This window comes from Nestor notabilis, unplaced genomic scaffold (assembly GCF_000696875.1).
Source record: "Nestor notabilis isolate BGI_N333 unplaced genomic scaffold, ASM69687v1 scaffold15725, whole genome shotgun sequence".
Taxonomy (NCBI): Eukaryota; Metazoa; Chordata; class Aves; order Psittaciformes; family Psittacidae; genus Nestor; species Nestor notabilis.
In genome coordinates, this window is record NW_009930782.1 from 48,067 (window position 1) to 65,175 (window position 17,109).

At 37.8% G+C, this 17,109-nt stretch overlaps 1 protein-coding gene across 1 annotated transcript in view; it reads right to left on the minus strand.

The window, feature by feature from the left end:
- VPS13B (vacuolar protein sorting 13 homolog B (yeast)) overlaps window positions 1-17,109 on the minus strand; it is a gene marked incomplete at its 5' end in the record, with an annotated part of 82,496 nt that overhangs the window by 38,794 nt on the left and 26,593 nt on the right. The window contains 3 exons of the mRNA XM_010015584.1: window positions 6,907-7,068; window positions 13,816-14,165; window positions 15,923-16,104. Coding sequence (XP_010013886.1) covers window positions 6,907-7,068; window positions 13,816-14,165; window positions 15,923-16,104 — 694 coding nt within the window. The remainder of the gene's footprint in view (window positions 1-6,906; window positions 7,069-13,815; window positions 14,166-15,922; window positions 16,105-17,109) is intronic.

Sequence of the window (17,109 nt, forward strand, 5' to 3'; positions counted from 1 at the left end):
CCTTTCATTTATCACACTTTAAGTAAATTCTAAGTACTTATTAGACACTTTAAGCAAAGAAAGTTCAACAAGTATAGCTAAGTATGGTACATATATTAGGATAAAAGAGAAGTCATTGCATAAAGTTACAAAAAATATTCAATGGACTTCAAAAGCATTTTAACAAATATAATCCAGTGATTAGTGGCAATTTATAGCTTAGAACTCAAAACAGACTATTAATTGTATATGTGAAAATAGGCACTCATTTATGTAACCATTTGATTTTTGCATTGTCTGATAGGAAAATGGATTAACAGATAACAGAGTTTTTTGGTTTGACTAGATTTTAAGGGGTTTGGATTTGTAAATCTGAGCCATTATAGATATCTGTTTCAAGAAGGAAAGAAACCACCTTTGGGGAGGCAGACTAAGATAAAGCTGCTCCTATTGGAGCAAATGTCCAGAAAAGGTGTATTCTTTATCATGTCTCTTCACAGAATGTTTCTCTGCACTCCTGAAAATTTACTTAGGTTTTCAGCTAGATGTGTGAGTGAAGGATACAATCTGAGTAAATAAAGCTAAGTGTCATATGACGAGGCATGAAGACTAAAATGGGGGATTAAAAATGAGACTAAGAAGGGAGTCTGTCCAGAAAAAGCAGCATTTTCCAGCTGTGTAAGTAATTTAAAGCTTGTGGCCTCAAAATGCTTAGTGATACAAATTTGATTTCTACTTTGCTTGTAGATCCACCAAAGTTAACTTGGTTTCACTATAGTTAGATTACATCTGTCTTCTAAGTGAAACTAGAAAATGCTTTTGGGGAAGTATAAGGGTTATTGCTCTCAACTCTGAGAGACTGTGAGGAATCAAGTGAGGACATGACTAATGGTGTGGAAACAGTTGTTTTTTCTAAAAGATACAAGACAGTAAAATAAAAGCTGTGATGATGCAGAAACATGGAGACCTGGAGATGGGAGCTGAACTCTAAGACTTGAAGCTAAAGCAAGTTGTAATTGAAAAATTAAAGGAGAAGGATGATCAGTATTTTCTGGTTGTGTTCGCAGGAGGCTCTTGACCAGGATTATGATATGCAATAATAAAACCAATTAATATTTGGGAAAACAGTGATTGAAATGTTGATTCTGCACATTGTCAGCCACAATGGCCACCAGCTCAGCTTGAATTTCAGTTTGGCTTAATTTTCTCACGGGACCTGGGAGATCTGATCAGTTCTCTACATCACTGGCCCTTGTAAGATGGAAGGCCAGTACAGACCATGGGAGAAAGCAATTTCCATCACCCTCTGCTGGCTAGCAACAAAAAAGGTCACACTTGGCAGATAAACTGAGCCTTGGGGGGTCCTGGAGGCGTAAGCCTCAACACAACCTGCAAAGCAGGCCTGAACTTCGCGGGTATGACCCAGCTCTACACATTGTGGAAAAGAGTTTTTTGATTAAGGAACAGTAACCAAATTATAAGGCTTCATCTGATTCAAGGATAACAGCAATCCTTATCTGCCCCAGATATTATCTAGAAAGTCAATTACATATAACATAGTATAACCATTGATTTTGGATGCAAAGGAAAGCAACAATACATTTCTCACTACTTGAAAAGTGTAAAACAGCCTAAACCAACTTTTTTTGGTTTTGTTTTTGTTTCATTTTTTCCCCGATGATGTTCTGTAAATGACCCGTGGAGGATTATATAAAGTACATAAAGTTGTGCAGAGAATTTGTAAGATCCCTAAACAATAAGACAGGAAAATGTCCCAATATAAAAGTCCCAGTTTCTAAGTTTGAACCCACAGAGTACTGTATATCATCTTATACTTTATAGAACCCAATACCTGAAAGAATGGCAACTTTGAAATAAATAACATTGAATTATGATCCTGCTGGACATGCAACATAAATGAAAATTTGGCTTCAGTCTTTTTTTTTGTAGGAGGAGATTCCTAAAGCTATTTCCAAATCTACATCTGCCTTTAAAAATTATGTTTATAAAATTCTAGAAGTTGTGCTATGGAGGCACACTATCTAAAATAAGAGAAAAACAACTTTAAGTGGGTTCCAGTGAAGGTATTACTAACATACTGACCACTACTAATATCTACTCAAGAATTTATAAGTGTACATTCAGAAGAACAGAAAAGCAAATGAAAAGAGAGATTCTCCCCCAAATTCTATGTAAGCAGCAACAAAGTAGCACAGAGCTGTTCAGGCATATTTACCTACTTTGATAAGAAATAAAACTATATTGTTTATAACCAGTAATTTGGCCACATTCTCACTGAAGTCATTGCCCAAATCAACACAGGAACTGATTTTTACCCACTACACTTGCTGCTTCAAGTCAGGAATGGTGAAAAGTGAAAATGGGCTGTTATCATAAACCTGGAGGAAGGCATTGGAGAAAGGTTTGGGAGCTGCTACTTTAAATGCAGACTTTTCCTATGCAACATTATGTTTTGCATAGGAAGTAAAATAATGAATTTAGATCCATTATTCTTTGCTTTTTCAGAGGACTGCTGAACGTGGGGAAAATAACTAGCAATAACTAGCATGTTATAGAAGATTTTTGCTCTTTATTCACAAGCAAACGATCTCTGCAGATATGTTCAAGGGACACCCATGTGAATAGCTGGTTTTTACATTTGTGTGATCCTCAGTAGGACCCTCTGACTGCCTACTGTCTTGCAAGACAGAATTCCTTAACTCTGAGTAAATTGCTAGGAAGGTCTGATCTCTTCTAACTTCAGACTATCAGCCTATGTATCACATGCTCCAGTTCTCCTAAAAAGCACAGCTGTCTTGGAGACAAACACGACTTTTGACATAACTGGGGCCCATCCCACAAAGCAACTTGAAGATCAAGATAAGGAGTGTAGACTGGATCCAATAATAACGTAGGAGCCAGTGTTGTCTGTAAGGCACAGGAGTGATGTAGCTTCTCTTCCCTTTTAATGATATCTAACAGACCTCTAACTTTCATTAAAATCTGCAAAAGGAACTCACAAGGTCTGGCAACTTTTGCTAGAATTGCTTAAAGCCTTAAATATCATCAGTTTTGGACTTACCCCAACTCTGAAAGGGACTATATAGTTGGGGGTGTCTTATCCCTAAGGAAGGACAAAACCTCATGAAATCTGAGGAAAACGTGGGGGATGGAGCAGAGTAGAAGAGCGAGCACTGGACCTCAGACTTATTACTGAAATATTAGCCAAACTAGCGAGACCTGCAGGAATCAGAGTGAAAGTTAAAAGGGAAAGGTTAGGTTCCCTGAAATGCAGAATATCCGGGCTGTGAAAAAATGTAGGAAGGAAGGAGCTTTAAGTTAAGCCAGTTGGAGGGACACCATCAATAGCTGATAAATCCAAATCCTTGGCGTGCTATAGCTGACACAGTAACATGAAAAAGTTAAACAATTTTTAATAAAGCCTATTGTAGCTTCACTAATATTAAAATTAATTCTAAATGTAAATAAAGCATTATATAACTATGTGCTACTACAAAAATGACTTATTTTAGGTATATATATTTATGTTAAATAATTCAAATGGGCAATTACTGCATCTCTCACTATGCTTAATTAGCAAAAGAAAAATGGAGAATTTTCTTGATGTGAATGTAAAAGAAATACAATCCTTTTAAAACTATTTATTTTCATTTAACTGAACTGCCTTGCCATACTAAAAAAACATTTTGCAGAGGTTAAATAAAGTATTTCATGGCAACCGCTGCTTCTTAGTGCCTGTGTAACAAGAAACATGAGCCAGCTGAAGTTGTGCAAGTTGGTTTTCTTTCCCAGTAAGAGAATGTGGTATCTAAGACCTTGTCCTAACTCATTTTATCCCCAAGAGTAAGTCAAGTAAGTCAAGTATGAACTAATGCCTGGAGGGAAGTCCCTGACTCCAGAAGTATGGATTATTTCACATTTATCTTACAATCTGCTCTCAGAGTTCTAAAATTCACTAACTTGGCAAGTCAGGAATTATCATGAGAAATGAAATAATTTCATAACTATGAAGTCATCTAGCATTCCATGAATATGACACTCAGAGGGTTTGTCCATGCTTGGGCATTATTCTGACCTTTGGATAACAAACTGTTAGATAGTTTTGCATGGAAGCAATTAGAAAAGTGCCATAGCATAATAGGGACAACCTGATGTCTTAATTGAGTCTTTGTTTTCATTTCAAGGATTTGTATTAATCACTGAAAAAAAATTACATGACAATAATATTTAAACAAATTTATTTTGTATGATCTAAAATGACAAAGGATTGTGCTGTTCAGACTGTTTAGATGAACTGCCATTCAGAAGCATGCTAAATTCATATTTGGCATTAACCAAATGAACAAAGCTTGCAGACGGATGCCAAGATTCCCTGATCTTTGTAAAGAAAATTTGCTTCTATCTCAACTGTGTGTGGAAAGCCTTATATTTTTCAGTGAAATTAGCTCAGTGCTATTTTTCAGTCTCTGTATTTCCCATCAAGAGATGGCTGTTGAAAAACATTTAAAGAGCAGAAATATTCTTGAAATTATTTCAAAGCCTGGGACAGGGGAGATATAGCCCCTCTACTAGAAGAGCCTGCTGGCCAACAATGTGGCTGAGTCAGGAGAAGTGAGCTGTTAGATATGTCATCTCCTGGGACATGGGAATCCAACATGACACTCCTGACTGTTTATAAGCCCAGTTGTTCCCTGAATCTGAAACTGATGAGAGCAAAACAGAACGGGGAAACCCTTTGACATCATCAACTTTTAGCTGAAGAATGAGTATCTGAAAAACGAATCTTAGGTTCCTAGTGTCACCTCACCCATTCCCTAATGTGAGATTTGGTTTAATGCTGGACTTCTCCACCTTTCATCCTGCACTTTCATTTTTCATTTAATAAGAGACTTACATAGCGGCCATGGAAACAGAATATTTTGCATTGCTCAAGTCTGTGACTGAAAGGACAAGCTAAAGATCAATGTTTAAATATTAAAGTTCTGCAGGTGTTTGATGGCTATTGTCATACGTTGTACTGGTGGTCTTTGGCAGCTCAGCTGGAACTGAAAGGAAGTATCAATAACAAGCTGCAATTTTAACTCTTCTACTTTTTACTCTGCTTGAGATAACCTTCATTTTCAAAACTCTTAAGAGTTTGCACCATTATTGGAAATACACCATTATTAGAAATACACGATCATCAGAACTGTACCATTAGTAGAACTATATAGAATGAAAATAGGATTCTCCCAACTGAATAATTTTATATAAGTAACCAGAAAATGGATACGAAAAATTGTTACGAAGAAAGCCTTACTTGGTTCTGGTTTTATCTATAATTGCTTTAAAGATTTCCTTCATTTTTCCATGTGTTTATAAAAAGGTTTAAATAATTTTTTTGGGTGGTAATTGGTTATGAAATACAGGTCACATTTAGCTAGCTTTCCGTAAGTGTGCTGGTTATTTCTCCCTCACACAACCAGAGTGAGCTACCTCATAACCCAAGTGAGAGTACTGTCACCTGACAAGTGGGGATCCTGTGTCACACTCTGACACTTGGCCTGTTGTAGAAAGCACAATCACCCATTTAGCATGCTTGCCCATGGGCTGAGACATCACAGGCATTTTGTTTGTATAAGAAAACATGTCCTTTTTGAAAATGTGACAAGGGACATGCAGCACTCCAGTGGCTCTGAGACTCCAAAGGTCCCGCCTCTGTGCACTATGACACCAGCGCACACCATTTATAACAACTCTATCCCTGGGGTGAGATGGTCCTTTATTAGGCTGTTTCCTCTTAACTTAGGCCTTGACTTCAGTGTCAACTGCAACTGTTTAGTCTGGCTGAGTTTGCTTTGTACAGATTACTGCACTTACATAAAATTCAGTAGTTTTGCATATCACCAACTGACATATGAATGAAAAACACAGTAAATTTGCCATCTCTGCTTCCCAATGAAACTTGAAACTTGTCAGCAGTGAAAGTGGGCACAGCTCCTGTTTAGAATTACCAGCCAAATTTCACCTTCTTTCTCACATTCTGAGACTGGTATTTTCCAGGGCCCTGGAGGAGTTAGGAACCCCCATCCACTACACTTCTCCCATGACGTGTAGAAGTTTTAGTAACTCTGCAGTGCAAGATTACTGCTCATCAAGTAGGGCAGCACAGGTCTCTAGTCTCTCTCAGCAGGAGATGGGCATATATTAGAAAGAGAGAAGAAACGGCTTTGCTGTCTCATAAATGCTTATTTTTAGATTTAAATTCTTGCCCTGTCTTGAATCAAGATGAAAAGTCCATTTTCCACCACCATTCAAGAAAACCAACAACATGGTTTCATTGAAATACTTCCTGATGATAATTTTAAAATATTTTATTTCTGTTTCAGTGTTTATCCTCAAAAAAAAAAAAATCCCAAGAAACAGAAATGGCATTATTTAAACTTTGCAAGTGGGGTGTTTCTGACAATTTAAAATCTCTTCTAATGCAAGCACATGCTGAGTTGAGAGATTTGTCCAGTTTGACCCTGTTCTGCAAACAATTTCAGTGAACAGATGCTTCTGGTAAAAACAATTCATTAAGAAAATTCCCCAAACCTCTAATGTACATCACAGAAAACAGACACTGATCACTTAGTTATAAAAACCTGGCAAGTGATCTTCCTTTGCTTTTTTTCAGAAGCTTCAGTTTCCACAACTGCTCAATTTTACAAAAAGCAGTCGTGCACATCCAGTTCTACCCTCAAGTAACTTCTAAACACTTCTGGCTTTCCTCACTCTTTGTTTACCTTTTCTCTCTGATGCAGCCCCAGCATTTGACTCCTGAAGGAACTGGAGCTTTAGAGATAGTCGAGACCATAGAGAAAGCCATAAAGCCACCAGCCAGCTTTAGCAATTGCTGAATTCAGAGGGCTGTTTTTGACATACCTGTGGGGACTTGTGAGAGCGCCAGCTGTACTGGTGACTGTGGAGACTAGCCAGCAAAATATTTTCATCAGTATCCACCTGGCCAAACCGCAGTGTCTCTTGTGTGTCATTACAGATCACAAAATGGCTGAAGACCAACTCCTCTGCCTCAGGGCATTGGTTCTGAAAGGAAAGGGATATGAAAGCCAGTAAGTATCAGATTAATTGCAAGACATTTGGCAGCTGTCTGCCCAGTGGCGACTGTTACAACGCAGAAATGCTTCAAGATCTCTTGACATTAGCTTTGGTCTCCTAGTCCTGTACTCTGGGGAAAAAAAAAAAAAGAGAAAAAAAAAAAAGAAAAAAGGTGTTTGGGTTGACAAAATATATGCTAAGACTTAACATATTTTACTTTATGTTTCTGTAATGCTTAAAGATTTAAAACTATGATAAAAACTTCATTTCCCAACTTACGTAAAAGACTTCAACAAAATTAAAGTCAGTGGGAAATGACAGATCACACAGGGCAGATGGGGCACTGCTAGCTGAACAGCATGAAGGCGTTTCTCCATGCTGACAACTGATCTCTCAGGCCAACAGGCTGCACTTCCTCTTCCCCAGCTGCTGCTTCTACTTTGAGATGTTGGGGTGGGTCAGCAGCAGAAGACACTCTCTCTCCTGATAGCACAACACTTTCAAAAAAGGAAAAAGAAAATGCAGGACACACGGGGAGAGTATTTTTCACAGCTCCATGAGGCTAGTCTGAAAATGCACCATACAATTTGACAGTCTAATAGGAAAACCCAAAAACTGTCACAGGTTTTAAAGTATTTTAGATTTCACAATACTTTTTCTCCTGCTTGCAACCTCCTTCCATCCCTCTCTTTCTGTTTCTCATCTGGCTGCTTGTCACTCTGTTGACACAATGAGACTGTATGATAGTCATAAAAATTACCAGAGCTACAGGTCTTCCGCCCCTGAAGGCATGAACAATAATCCCCTATACAGGAGAGGTCAAAGTGTGACTGACAATTTGATTTGGAGATCACCTCTCATATATTTCTGTCCTAGTTGTTTCTGGGCTGGCACCTTCCACTTACAAGCAACTATCTAGCAACCATACAAATTATTCCAAGAAAGCAACATTTGGATAGTCTTCATGCAATTTAACGGGTATAACACAAAGAATTCATAATCTTGTGCTTTGTGTTACCTCTTTTTGACCCATCTTTCCTAGCACACACTTTTGACAATGCTTTATTGTTGGTTGGTTCCCTTCTCTCCACAATACAGCCCAGCTGCTCTTTTCTTATCCTTTCTTCCCATGACGTTTTCTCCAACTTATGGGCCCTCCATGGTCTTTGAGAGCTGATTCTGTTTCCCTCCTTGCTCTCTCAGTGGACATTTTAAACAGACATAATGAAGCTAGCACCTCCTCTGTCTATGATCATATGGGTCTCTAGTTCTTTGATACCAATGTGCCTGGAAGCCTGCAGAAATTCAGAGATCAAAGAAGAGAGAGAGAAAAATATTTCCTCATAGATCCCTATGGATCGTCAGCTCTCCATGAAAAACAGTTTGGTACATTGCTTGTAGCACACTGCTGCGTGATACACGTGGAACAGATTTTCTGAAAAGTGAAGTGTTCAAGGTATGTCCAATTTAGCTTCAATGCACATTCACAACTGTAATTAACCTCAGAAGAACCTAAGGTGCACATCTACAGGCAGGTTGCAATTCCTTTTGTGACTGAATGTCAGAATGGTTGGCTGGGAGCATTTGTGCAAAACATTATTCACCCTAGCAGTATTTAAGCAGAAGAGTATTTAAATTAAAGCTTCTCTTCAAATCTCATGTATTTTTCTGCAAAAGATCAGGTATCTTCTGTGAAACAAGCCTCAGGTGAGCATAACCAAAATCTCACTTTTTCAAAGCAATAAAACTCATTACAGGTCAATATGTCTGTATCACATTCAGTAGCAGATCTGGGTATGCTAAAGGCTGACATTTACAGTGCTGCTTCAGAGTGCAGAATTTATTTTGGCATTTTCTAGTGGCATATCTATGACTTCCTACTGTCAAGCTGCCATACCCACATATCCATAGGGCTACCACATGTATTTTCCTGTTACAGCTTTGCAAAATGTTCTTTTTAAAAGGAAGGATTTAGTATCCATAGAGGTCAGAATGTTGTTATAGTCAAAGCTATTTATAACCCCAGGGGAACTGAAGAAATTGTTGGGTTTTCCATATTTTTTTGTTTTGCGTGGTTTTTTTTATTTTTTTGTTCTTTTGTGGGCTTTTGGTTGGGTTTGTTTTTTGTTGTGGGTTTTTTTGTTTGTTTGTTTGTTTTGGTTTTAGTTTTTGTTTTGTTTTTACTCCAATACATTTTCTTGCTGATTACACAGAGACTGGAAGAACAATATCAGAAGATTATCAACTTCCTTCTTTTTACCTAACTAACCTAGTTTCAAGTAAGTTAACACAAACTGTAGGTTTGTGCATTTTCCAGTGGGAGAAGAGAATCTAGCAAGTTTTTGGCATGTATAGAACTCCTAAATTGTACCAGGGGAATGTTATTCCATCAGGAATTATAAATAGACTTGCACACATTTTGGTGCTTATAAATGACTGCCATTAATCATTAGTCTTAAATGCTAGATGTGCTACTAGAAGCTACTGCTTTTAACAGCAACACTTCTCGAAGTAAAGCAAAAGAAGTATTTTAAGCTCATATTATAACAGTTCTGATGTTTTATTCAAAGAAACACCAACACAAGAAGGACATGGACCTGCTTCAAGTTTGTCCAGAGGAGGCCATCATAAGAGGAAGATCATCAGAGGGCTGAAGCACCTCTCCTATGAAGACAGGTTGAGGGAGCTTGGGCTTGTTCAGCCTGAAGAAAAGGCTCAGGGGAGACCTTACAGCAATCTACTAATACTTAAAGGAGACCTACAAGATATCTGGAGAGGGACTTTTTACGATGGCATGTAGTGTCAGGACAAGGGGGAATGGCTTTAAACTGACAGAGCATAGATTTAGATTAGACATTAGAAGAAATTCTTTACTATGAGGATGGTGAGACACTGGAACAGGCTGCCCAAAGAAGCTGTGGATGCCCCATCCCTGTTCAAGGCCAGGTTGGATGGGGCTTGGAGCAACCTGGTCTAGTGAAAGGTGTCCCTGTCCATGGCAGGAGGTGTTGGAAGAAGATGATCTTTAAGGTCCCTTCCAACTCAGACCATTCTGTGATATGATTCTATGAATAAGGCGTTGCTCCATGCTGCTAGGCTTAAGAGATTGCTACTGATGCCGCAAGTCTTCATAGTAACAGCTGATTAAAGGATCGTCAAGAAAGCCTGGGGATACTTTAGCTCAGTATGGCAACTACACACTGTACAGGCAGGGTTCTATGCAGCTTTTCTTCTTCTTGCAGTAAATGCAGGGGATTTTTGCCAGATAGAGTACCTCCCATGCTTCTTGGTGCCCGAGAAGCTGCAGTAGCTCCCTGCACCCATCACAGGTAATCGGATCTCAAATTTGCTGCTAAAGTCTAACAGTAGAAGCTTCTAGGGTAAGTAGAAAGGCATCAAAAAGAAAAATAAATTAAAAAAAACCAAAACCAAAACCAAACCTGCAAAGGATGGAGTGAGGAAATTTTGATTGATAAAAAAGAGCGCAGAGAAATCAGACATAATAAAAACAAATAGAACTGGGCCATTTGTGTGGCAAAGATCCTGAAGGGCTCAATGATGACTCCAGGAGCTGAAAATACCTGAGTGTGGATTAGGAAAAAAAATTATCTCTCTGAATTAAAACAGCAAATCCAAAGAATCAGCAATAGATCAACAGCCTGAATCAGATACAGATTAGGGTCAGTTCCTGGGGGACAATTTCCTGCCCCTCTTTAGATAATTTTTCATCTGTTCTTTTCTCTCAGAGAGGCCTGGAAAGCATCTCTCCTCTATTGGGCTTTCAAATATTTTGTGAATTCCATTCTGAGAGGGGGAAAAGCATCCCACATGATACTAGTCACCAGGCTTTCCCTGTCTCAGGACTTTCTGCTCACATCTCAAATCACAGCTATTTCAAAGCTTTTCTGGGTCTGGAGAAAACTCACCACCATAAAGCCTAGGCCCCTTTATATGCACAAAGTTATTTTCTGTGTGCTTCACAAGCTACCGAAGACCTGTGCAAGCCTTTTCTCTCTTTCAAACACATACACACCCTCTCTATAGCACCTAGTAATGTTTTTTGAAGCGAAAGTTTTTAGCAATTTCTCATCTCTCTCAAAGCTCCTCTGAGAGAAAAGAGTATTTTCCTTCTGATTGTTTAAACTTCATTCTTATGGCAGTATCCTGACAGTCTCTGCTAGAAAGTCAAACTGAAGCTACATGCAAATTTCCTGTACCTTTTTCCTTTGTTCCCTGTGCTTATGGTAAAAAGATGGGGAAACTACTGTGATCACAGATGTCATTTTGACTGATCCCAGCTCATTAAGGAAACTTATGCAACTGTCAACAGAAAGGTTAAGCACCACACAGACCTCAAGGAAAAGAAGTTCTAATGTTTTAAAATAGGTTTAAACCAGGAGCTTTTATAACTTCTGAGAGGCTTAGGAAAACATTTGCCGTGCGAGGCCACAAAGGAATACCTTTTTTACCCCAGGAATACTCACTTAGAACTGAACCTGGGGAGCTGTTCTCTCACCTGACTCTTTGTATCTAGATATCACAGAGCACTAATGCTATAAAATAATTAGTGAAGGCTTTCCAAATAAAAGAGAAAAAACAACACACTCCCATGTATATTCACAGGAGACATGCATTTTCTATCTCACTTGATACTCTGCATGTTGTTATTAAATAATAAAACTAAATTAAAAACAATCCTGAAGTTCCCTGCCCAGTTATTTGATTATTAAAACCATTACTTTTATTTATTTATTTATTTATTAAAACCATTAGCTTTGCATTTAGATGTATATTAGCCTGTTTCTGTTCGTATTTAAACAAGGATTTCAGATTAGACATTGAAATATGTGAAAAGGGGAAACTGCCTTTAAAAAGTGCTAATCCTCTCAGATTTTCAGTGTGTGACTTAGAAGTATAAAGCAAATTATATGCCTTGTGTATTTCAGGCTTAATCTACTTTCAAAGTGTTCATCATTACTTAAACCACAACAACAAAAAAATCAGTCCATTTCTAAGAAACAAAGACACTGACAGAGGCTTCTGGTAATCCTGAACTTTTGACCTAAAGGTGCAGGGTCGAATTGTTTCATGCTTCATCTGTCTGTCCACTGAATACAACATCACTTATTTCAGATATTAATCCAGCAAAAAATACCTGGAGAATTCAAATAACCTTTCCTGCTTATTAAATTCATGCTTCTAGTTGGCAGCATTTATATCGTACTTTGTGTGAACAGCAAACATCAAATAATGCTTATCATTGGGAAATTCTTTCTCTCCTGGTACAGTGCATGCCACCCCCTGGATCTGGAGGTAAAGCCGCATACAAAACATCTTGGTAACAATTAATTTAATAAGCCATTTTAAACTCACTTGTGTGTTAACTGTTCCCTAATTTCAAAGTGATGCTAGTTTTTAATCTCAGATACTCAGGGCTAGATACCCACCACATCAGAACATGGTGGCAAGTACCCTTGACATGAGAGGAAACGAGAAAATTACAGCAACAATTACAGAAGTATATCCTCCTGTGGCCCATGTTAACATTGCCAAATCCATGTATAAATCAGTACCAACTATTCATAGAATGTACCTATCAGCAGTATACTATGCGACATATGGCTCTACTTAATCAAATATACAATTCCATTTTTTCAATTCAGAATATTCCTTCAAGGCACAGAGTAGTCAGTCAGTCATTCACACTGTGATGTGGTTTAAAACATTTAAATATTTATGCACCATATTTTATTTATATGTATAGCTATGTCTGAGAGAGCTTTTTTTTTTTCCATCCTAAGAGGAAACTGACCTTTCTGAAGGCCATTTTGCAGTAGTTGCCACACATGTCTTAGATGAGGGACTAGTACAAAGTCAGAAATATTTTGGGTTTAAACAGCCTATCAACGACTCTCTTATACCTTCTATGTTTGTTTTTTATTAAAGGCATTGTTCAAAATATGACAAAAAACAGAAATTGGAGCTACAAAGATTTTTGTTCACATTGATATTTGAGCCAGCTGTAAAGATCTAAATCACACTAGATCTTGTTTTATGAATGTCCTTTTGCAACAAGAAAACCATGGAATGCCCTTAAAAAAGAATTTTTTGATATAAAACAGATGTTCTATCCTTTTTGGGGGTTTTGTTATTGTAGTGCCATGATAGGTAATTAATTCCCAGGCTCCACATAGGTCTTCAGGCAGATGAAGAGAATGATTTGATTTCAAGGCTATAGTGGAATAAGGGAATTACTGGCCTTCGTGGGGTCATTGAAGAAGTAAGGTTCCTTATGCTGGGACTGGCTTCAGCCATTAATGCTGCTTGCACAGAATGTAATGTGAAACTAGTGCTGAACGTCAGTAAGGATAGAAGTAGTAGCTGGAAACAATACACTCTAGCACTCAGACTGAGCTGTGCTTACACACCATCATTCACCTTTTCATAAATTAGTGGAACATTATGCATTTCAAGACCAAGATCCTGATTAGTTTGATATAAATCCATGTAGTTTCACTAAAACTCAAGCAGTTCTGGCTACATTTACCTTTACATATAGCATTCATTGTCTCCTAATTTTCATTTCTATCACTGAATTAATGTTTATTAGCGAAAAGCACTTTTAAATTAAAGCTTTTACATATTGGAATAATTTTAATGACTGCAATTGGTCTTCTAATTTGATCTGAAATTATCTCAATAGCTACATTTGTTCTCATTATTGTTTTTGCCTACCTGCTGCCAAGCTTGAATTGCTGTATTTAGAGAATGAAGTGCATATTGGCCAAAGTTGATGAAAACGGGGTCCACCATTATTGTGCTGTCCAATAGCCTTCCCATTGTGCTGTTGGAAATAGCAATCTGCCCCCAGATTTTGAAAGGTTTCACAACACTCTGCATAGTCACGTTTCGGCACTCCAAAAGTTTACAGTCAGCTTGAGTTGAAAACTGGATCTCCTGGAACATTGATTCATCACTCCACTGACGAAGATATATATGAGGCTCATCAAAAGAAATTATCATGTATTCCAGTTCAGATGGCATGTTCTTATCTGATGAAAATGGCTGAAGAAACTTTGGTGGTGCTGAAAAGTAAATGAACAAAAAAGACTAGAGCATCACCATTGCCACATTCTGTACCGTTTTGTAAATTGTGTTTTAACTGCTTGTACATATGATGAAAAGAAGTAAAATTCATACGAGTCAACATTTCTGAAATCTGAAATTAATCCTGTTCACACTGTTTATTAGATGGAAAATAGAACTGTAATTAATAGCAGCTGCAAACAAAAAGAATTTGCAAACCAAAATCTTTTTACCATAAATAGACTAGCCACCTAAACTGCTTTATCAGCACACTGCACAATATTTCAGATTGCCACCTATTTGGAGCAGAGACCATATTTCTGTGAGAATTTTTGCTGTAATAGATATATATGATAGCACATTTTGAATACAATAAAAATTAGCAATGTCATATTTGCTGACATATGACTGTGCAGGCTAACAGGCCTCAAAATGACAATGGTCTTTGCTGCAGTTACAGAGTTTAAGACCCACTGAGATGCCACATATTACCCCATAATACTAGAAATGAAACAAAACAATATCTTGAGACTAAAGTATGAGAAATATACAATAAAACCCGATTTTATCATGTTTGTTGAAGTCTCAGTCCTGCACAGTGATGAGTGCTGTGGGAGCAGATACTGCAAGGCACATATATCACTTGTGTAGCATTAAGCATACGAGTATTCCCATTGATGTTATTATTTATGTTGCTAGAACTACTCACATGCTTAAACTCTGCATATGCTCAAGTGCTGTACTGATTTGGAACCAAAACACTCATCACTTTCCAGGATCGAGCTCTACAAACACATAATGGATACAGTAAGTTTTGTGCTCCCTTCATGTATAACATAGCACAAAAGAGTCCCAAAACTTCAGGCTTATAACAACAGCAGCATCAGCATAAACTCAGTTGCTGTTGAAAAATGAAACAGCTGGGTTTGATTTTAATCTGATTTTTGCCTTTTCCAGTACATGTAATTTTAAAGACCGAGCATCTGGAACTGGAGTGTAATAGTGAGGGAGATTACGTAGTGATAGAGGTAGCCTATAGACAAGAAATTATTTGCTAGATGTTGAGTGTCAGTCTTCGTATGATTTGATAATGAATATATTGTAATACTTGCAGAAACACAAAAACTACTCATGGAGAAAGCTGTCCCTGTCAAAATTATCTAAGCTATTTGCTCATCTTCCACCGAAAGTATTCCTGGCATTTGAAAATCAGACAATAATCTAAAGATCTCTCGGAATGTATTTGCCATTAATGCAATGACAGAGAGCACTGAACAAAACCAGATGTAGCTCCAAAAGTGATCATAACTGAAATAACAGTTAAATCTGCAGTTCTCAGAGCTTTTCCAAGGAATTCCTACTATAAGAGGGTTTCAAAATCTTCAAATATTTTAATAGTACTGTTAATACGCTGGAAAATGTAAAAGATCAAATTCATTCATTAAGATGGCTCAAAACTGAAGTGGCACCTGCTGTCCCTGATCAGACTACGGAAAACGACGACTTCTACAGTTACCCATTCTGGAGGGAGGAAGGAGACTAATCAGGCAGCCCCACTGCCTACGCTATGTACTTTCTCAATGCACCGAAGTCATCCATTTTACCCTGAAGCCTGTACCACCAGTGGCTGCTGGTGTTAATTTATTCCAAGAATGCCTATTTGAATGAGGAAATGTGGACTACAGGCAGCAGAAGAGTCATTAAGCAGCATGTATGAACCATATACTTCAATTATTCTATGTAAAGGAGTACATACCTGTGCCTAGTTGATCAAGATGATGGCAGAGGTGGACTTCCACACAGGTAAATTGAATCAACACACTTAGTGATGGCACAAACCAAGGAGTAAAACAGGAGTCAACCCTGGTACAGGCTGCTAATGCGGTGGGTGTCACAAGCTGATCGCATGCACTTTGTGAGGCAGATTCACTTTCTGAGCTGTGAAAGGTAGATAACAAAATGGTAGTTCAGTGCTTCCAGGATTTTGTAGCTTTACAGCAGGACTTGGCCATGTGCTGTGCTGGTTTTCCAACACAGCCAATGTCATGGTTTTCTAACTGCTAATGTCAGTGTATGTGCTTTTTCCTAAGCAGAACATACATAGCAGACAAGTCTGCAATCCAACATCGCTCTTATCATGATGCACTTTCAATTTATAAACTGTAACCGCAGAAGCGAAGCATATTTACAGAAAATAAAACCAAAATATACCAGGTATCTTTAGTTGTTGATACAGTTAAACAGAGTACATTACTGTTACTAAAGCCATAAGAATGAGCTGAAAGTTAATCTGGTCAAGAGAAACATTTCTTTCATTTTAAGGAAACCAATTCACAACCATCAAACTACTTCTATGTATAAACCCTGTCCCTTTAAGCTTTCTTCCCTTTGTCCTTCTCGCTCTACAGTCATAATTTAAAAAACATCTCTGAGTATTATAAGCTCAGCCTGGAGCCTTTTACTAGCACCTATTACAACATACTAACTATACATTTAAAATGCCATCCCAGTTTTTTTTTCCCCCATAGCCGTGCTCCTGACGCCATGAATTTCCAAGCATTATCTTTCGGTCTCTTGAGAGAAACTAACACTACATCGCAATTCTACAGGTTGCTAAGACACCACTGAAGTACAAATAAACTTTCTAATTTAAGCCAAATCTATCCTTAATGTTCCTTATTCTGACTCCCTTTGCAGTTTGGCACTGAAGAGTTTTAGTTTGAGTCAAGAAAGCTAAGTCCATACCCTCAGTCAAATAATGATTTTATTTTTAATATAAAATCTAATGAAGGACTAAGGCCAACTTGCTATTTTTGGCAGAAAGTAATTAGCTTTTACAAAGCCTGTGAATAAACATTTTAAAGATATTTTAAATTCAAACACAAGTTTAAATTGGTTTTCAAAGCAACATATCTTACACCCTTAGGACTAAAGTTTTCATAA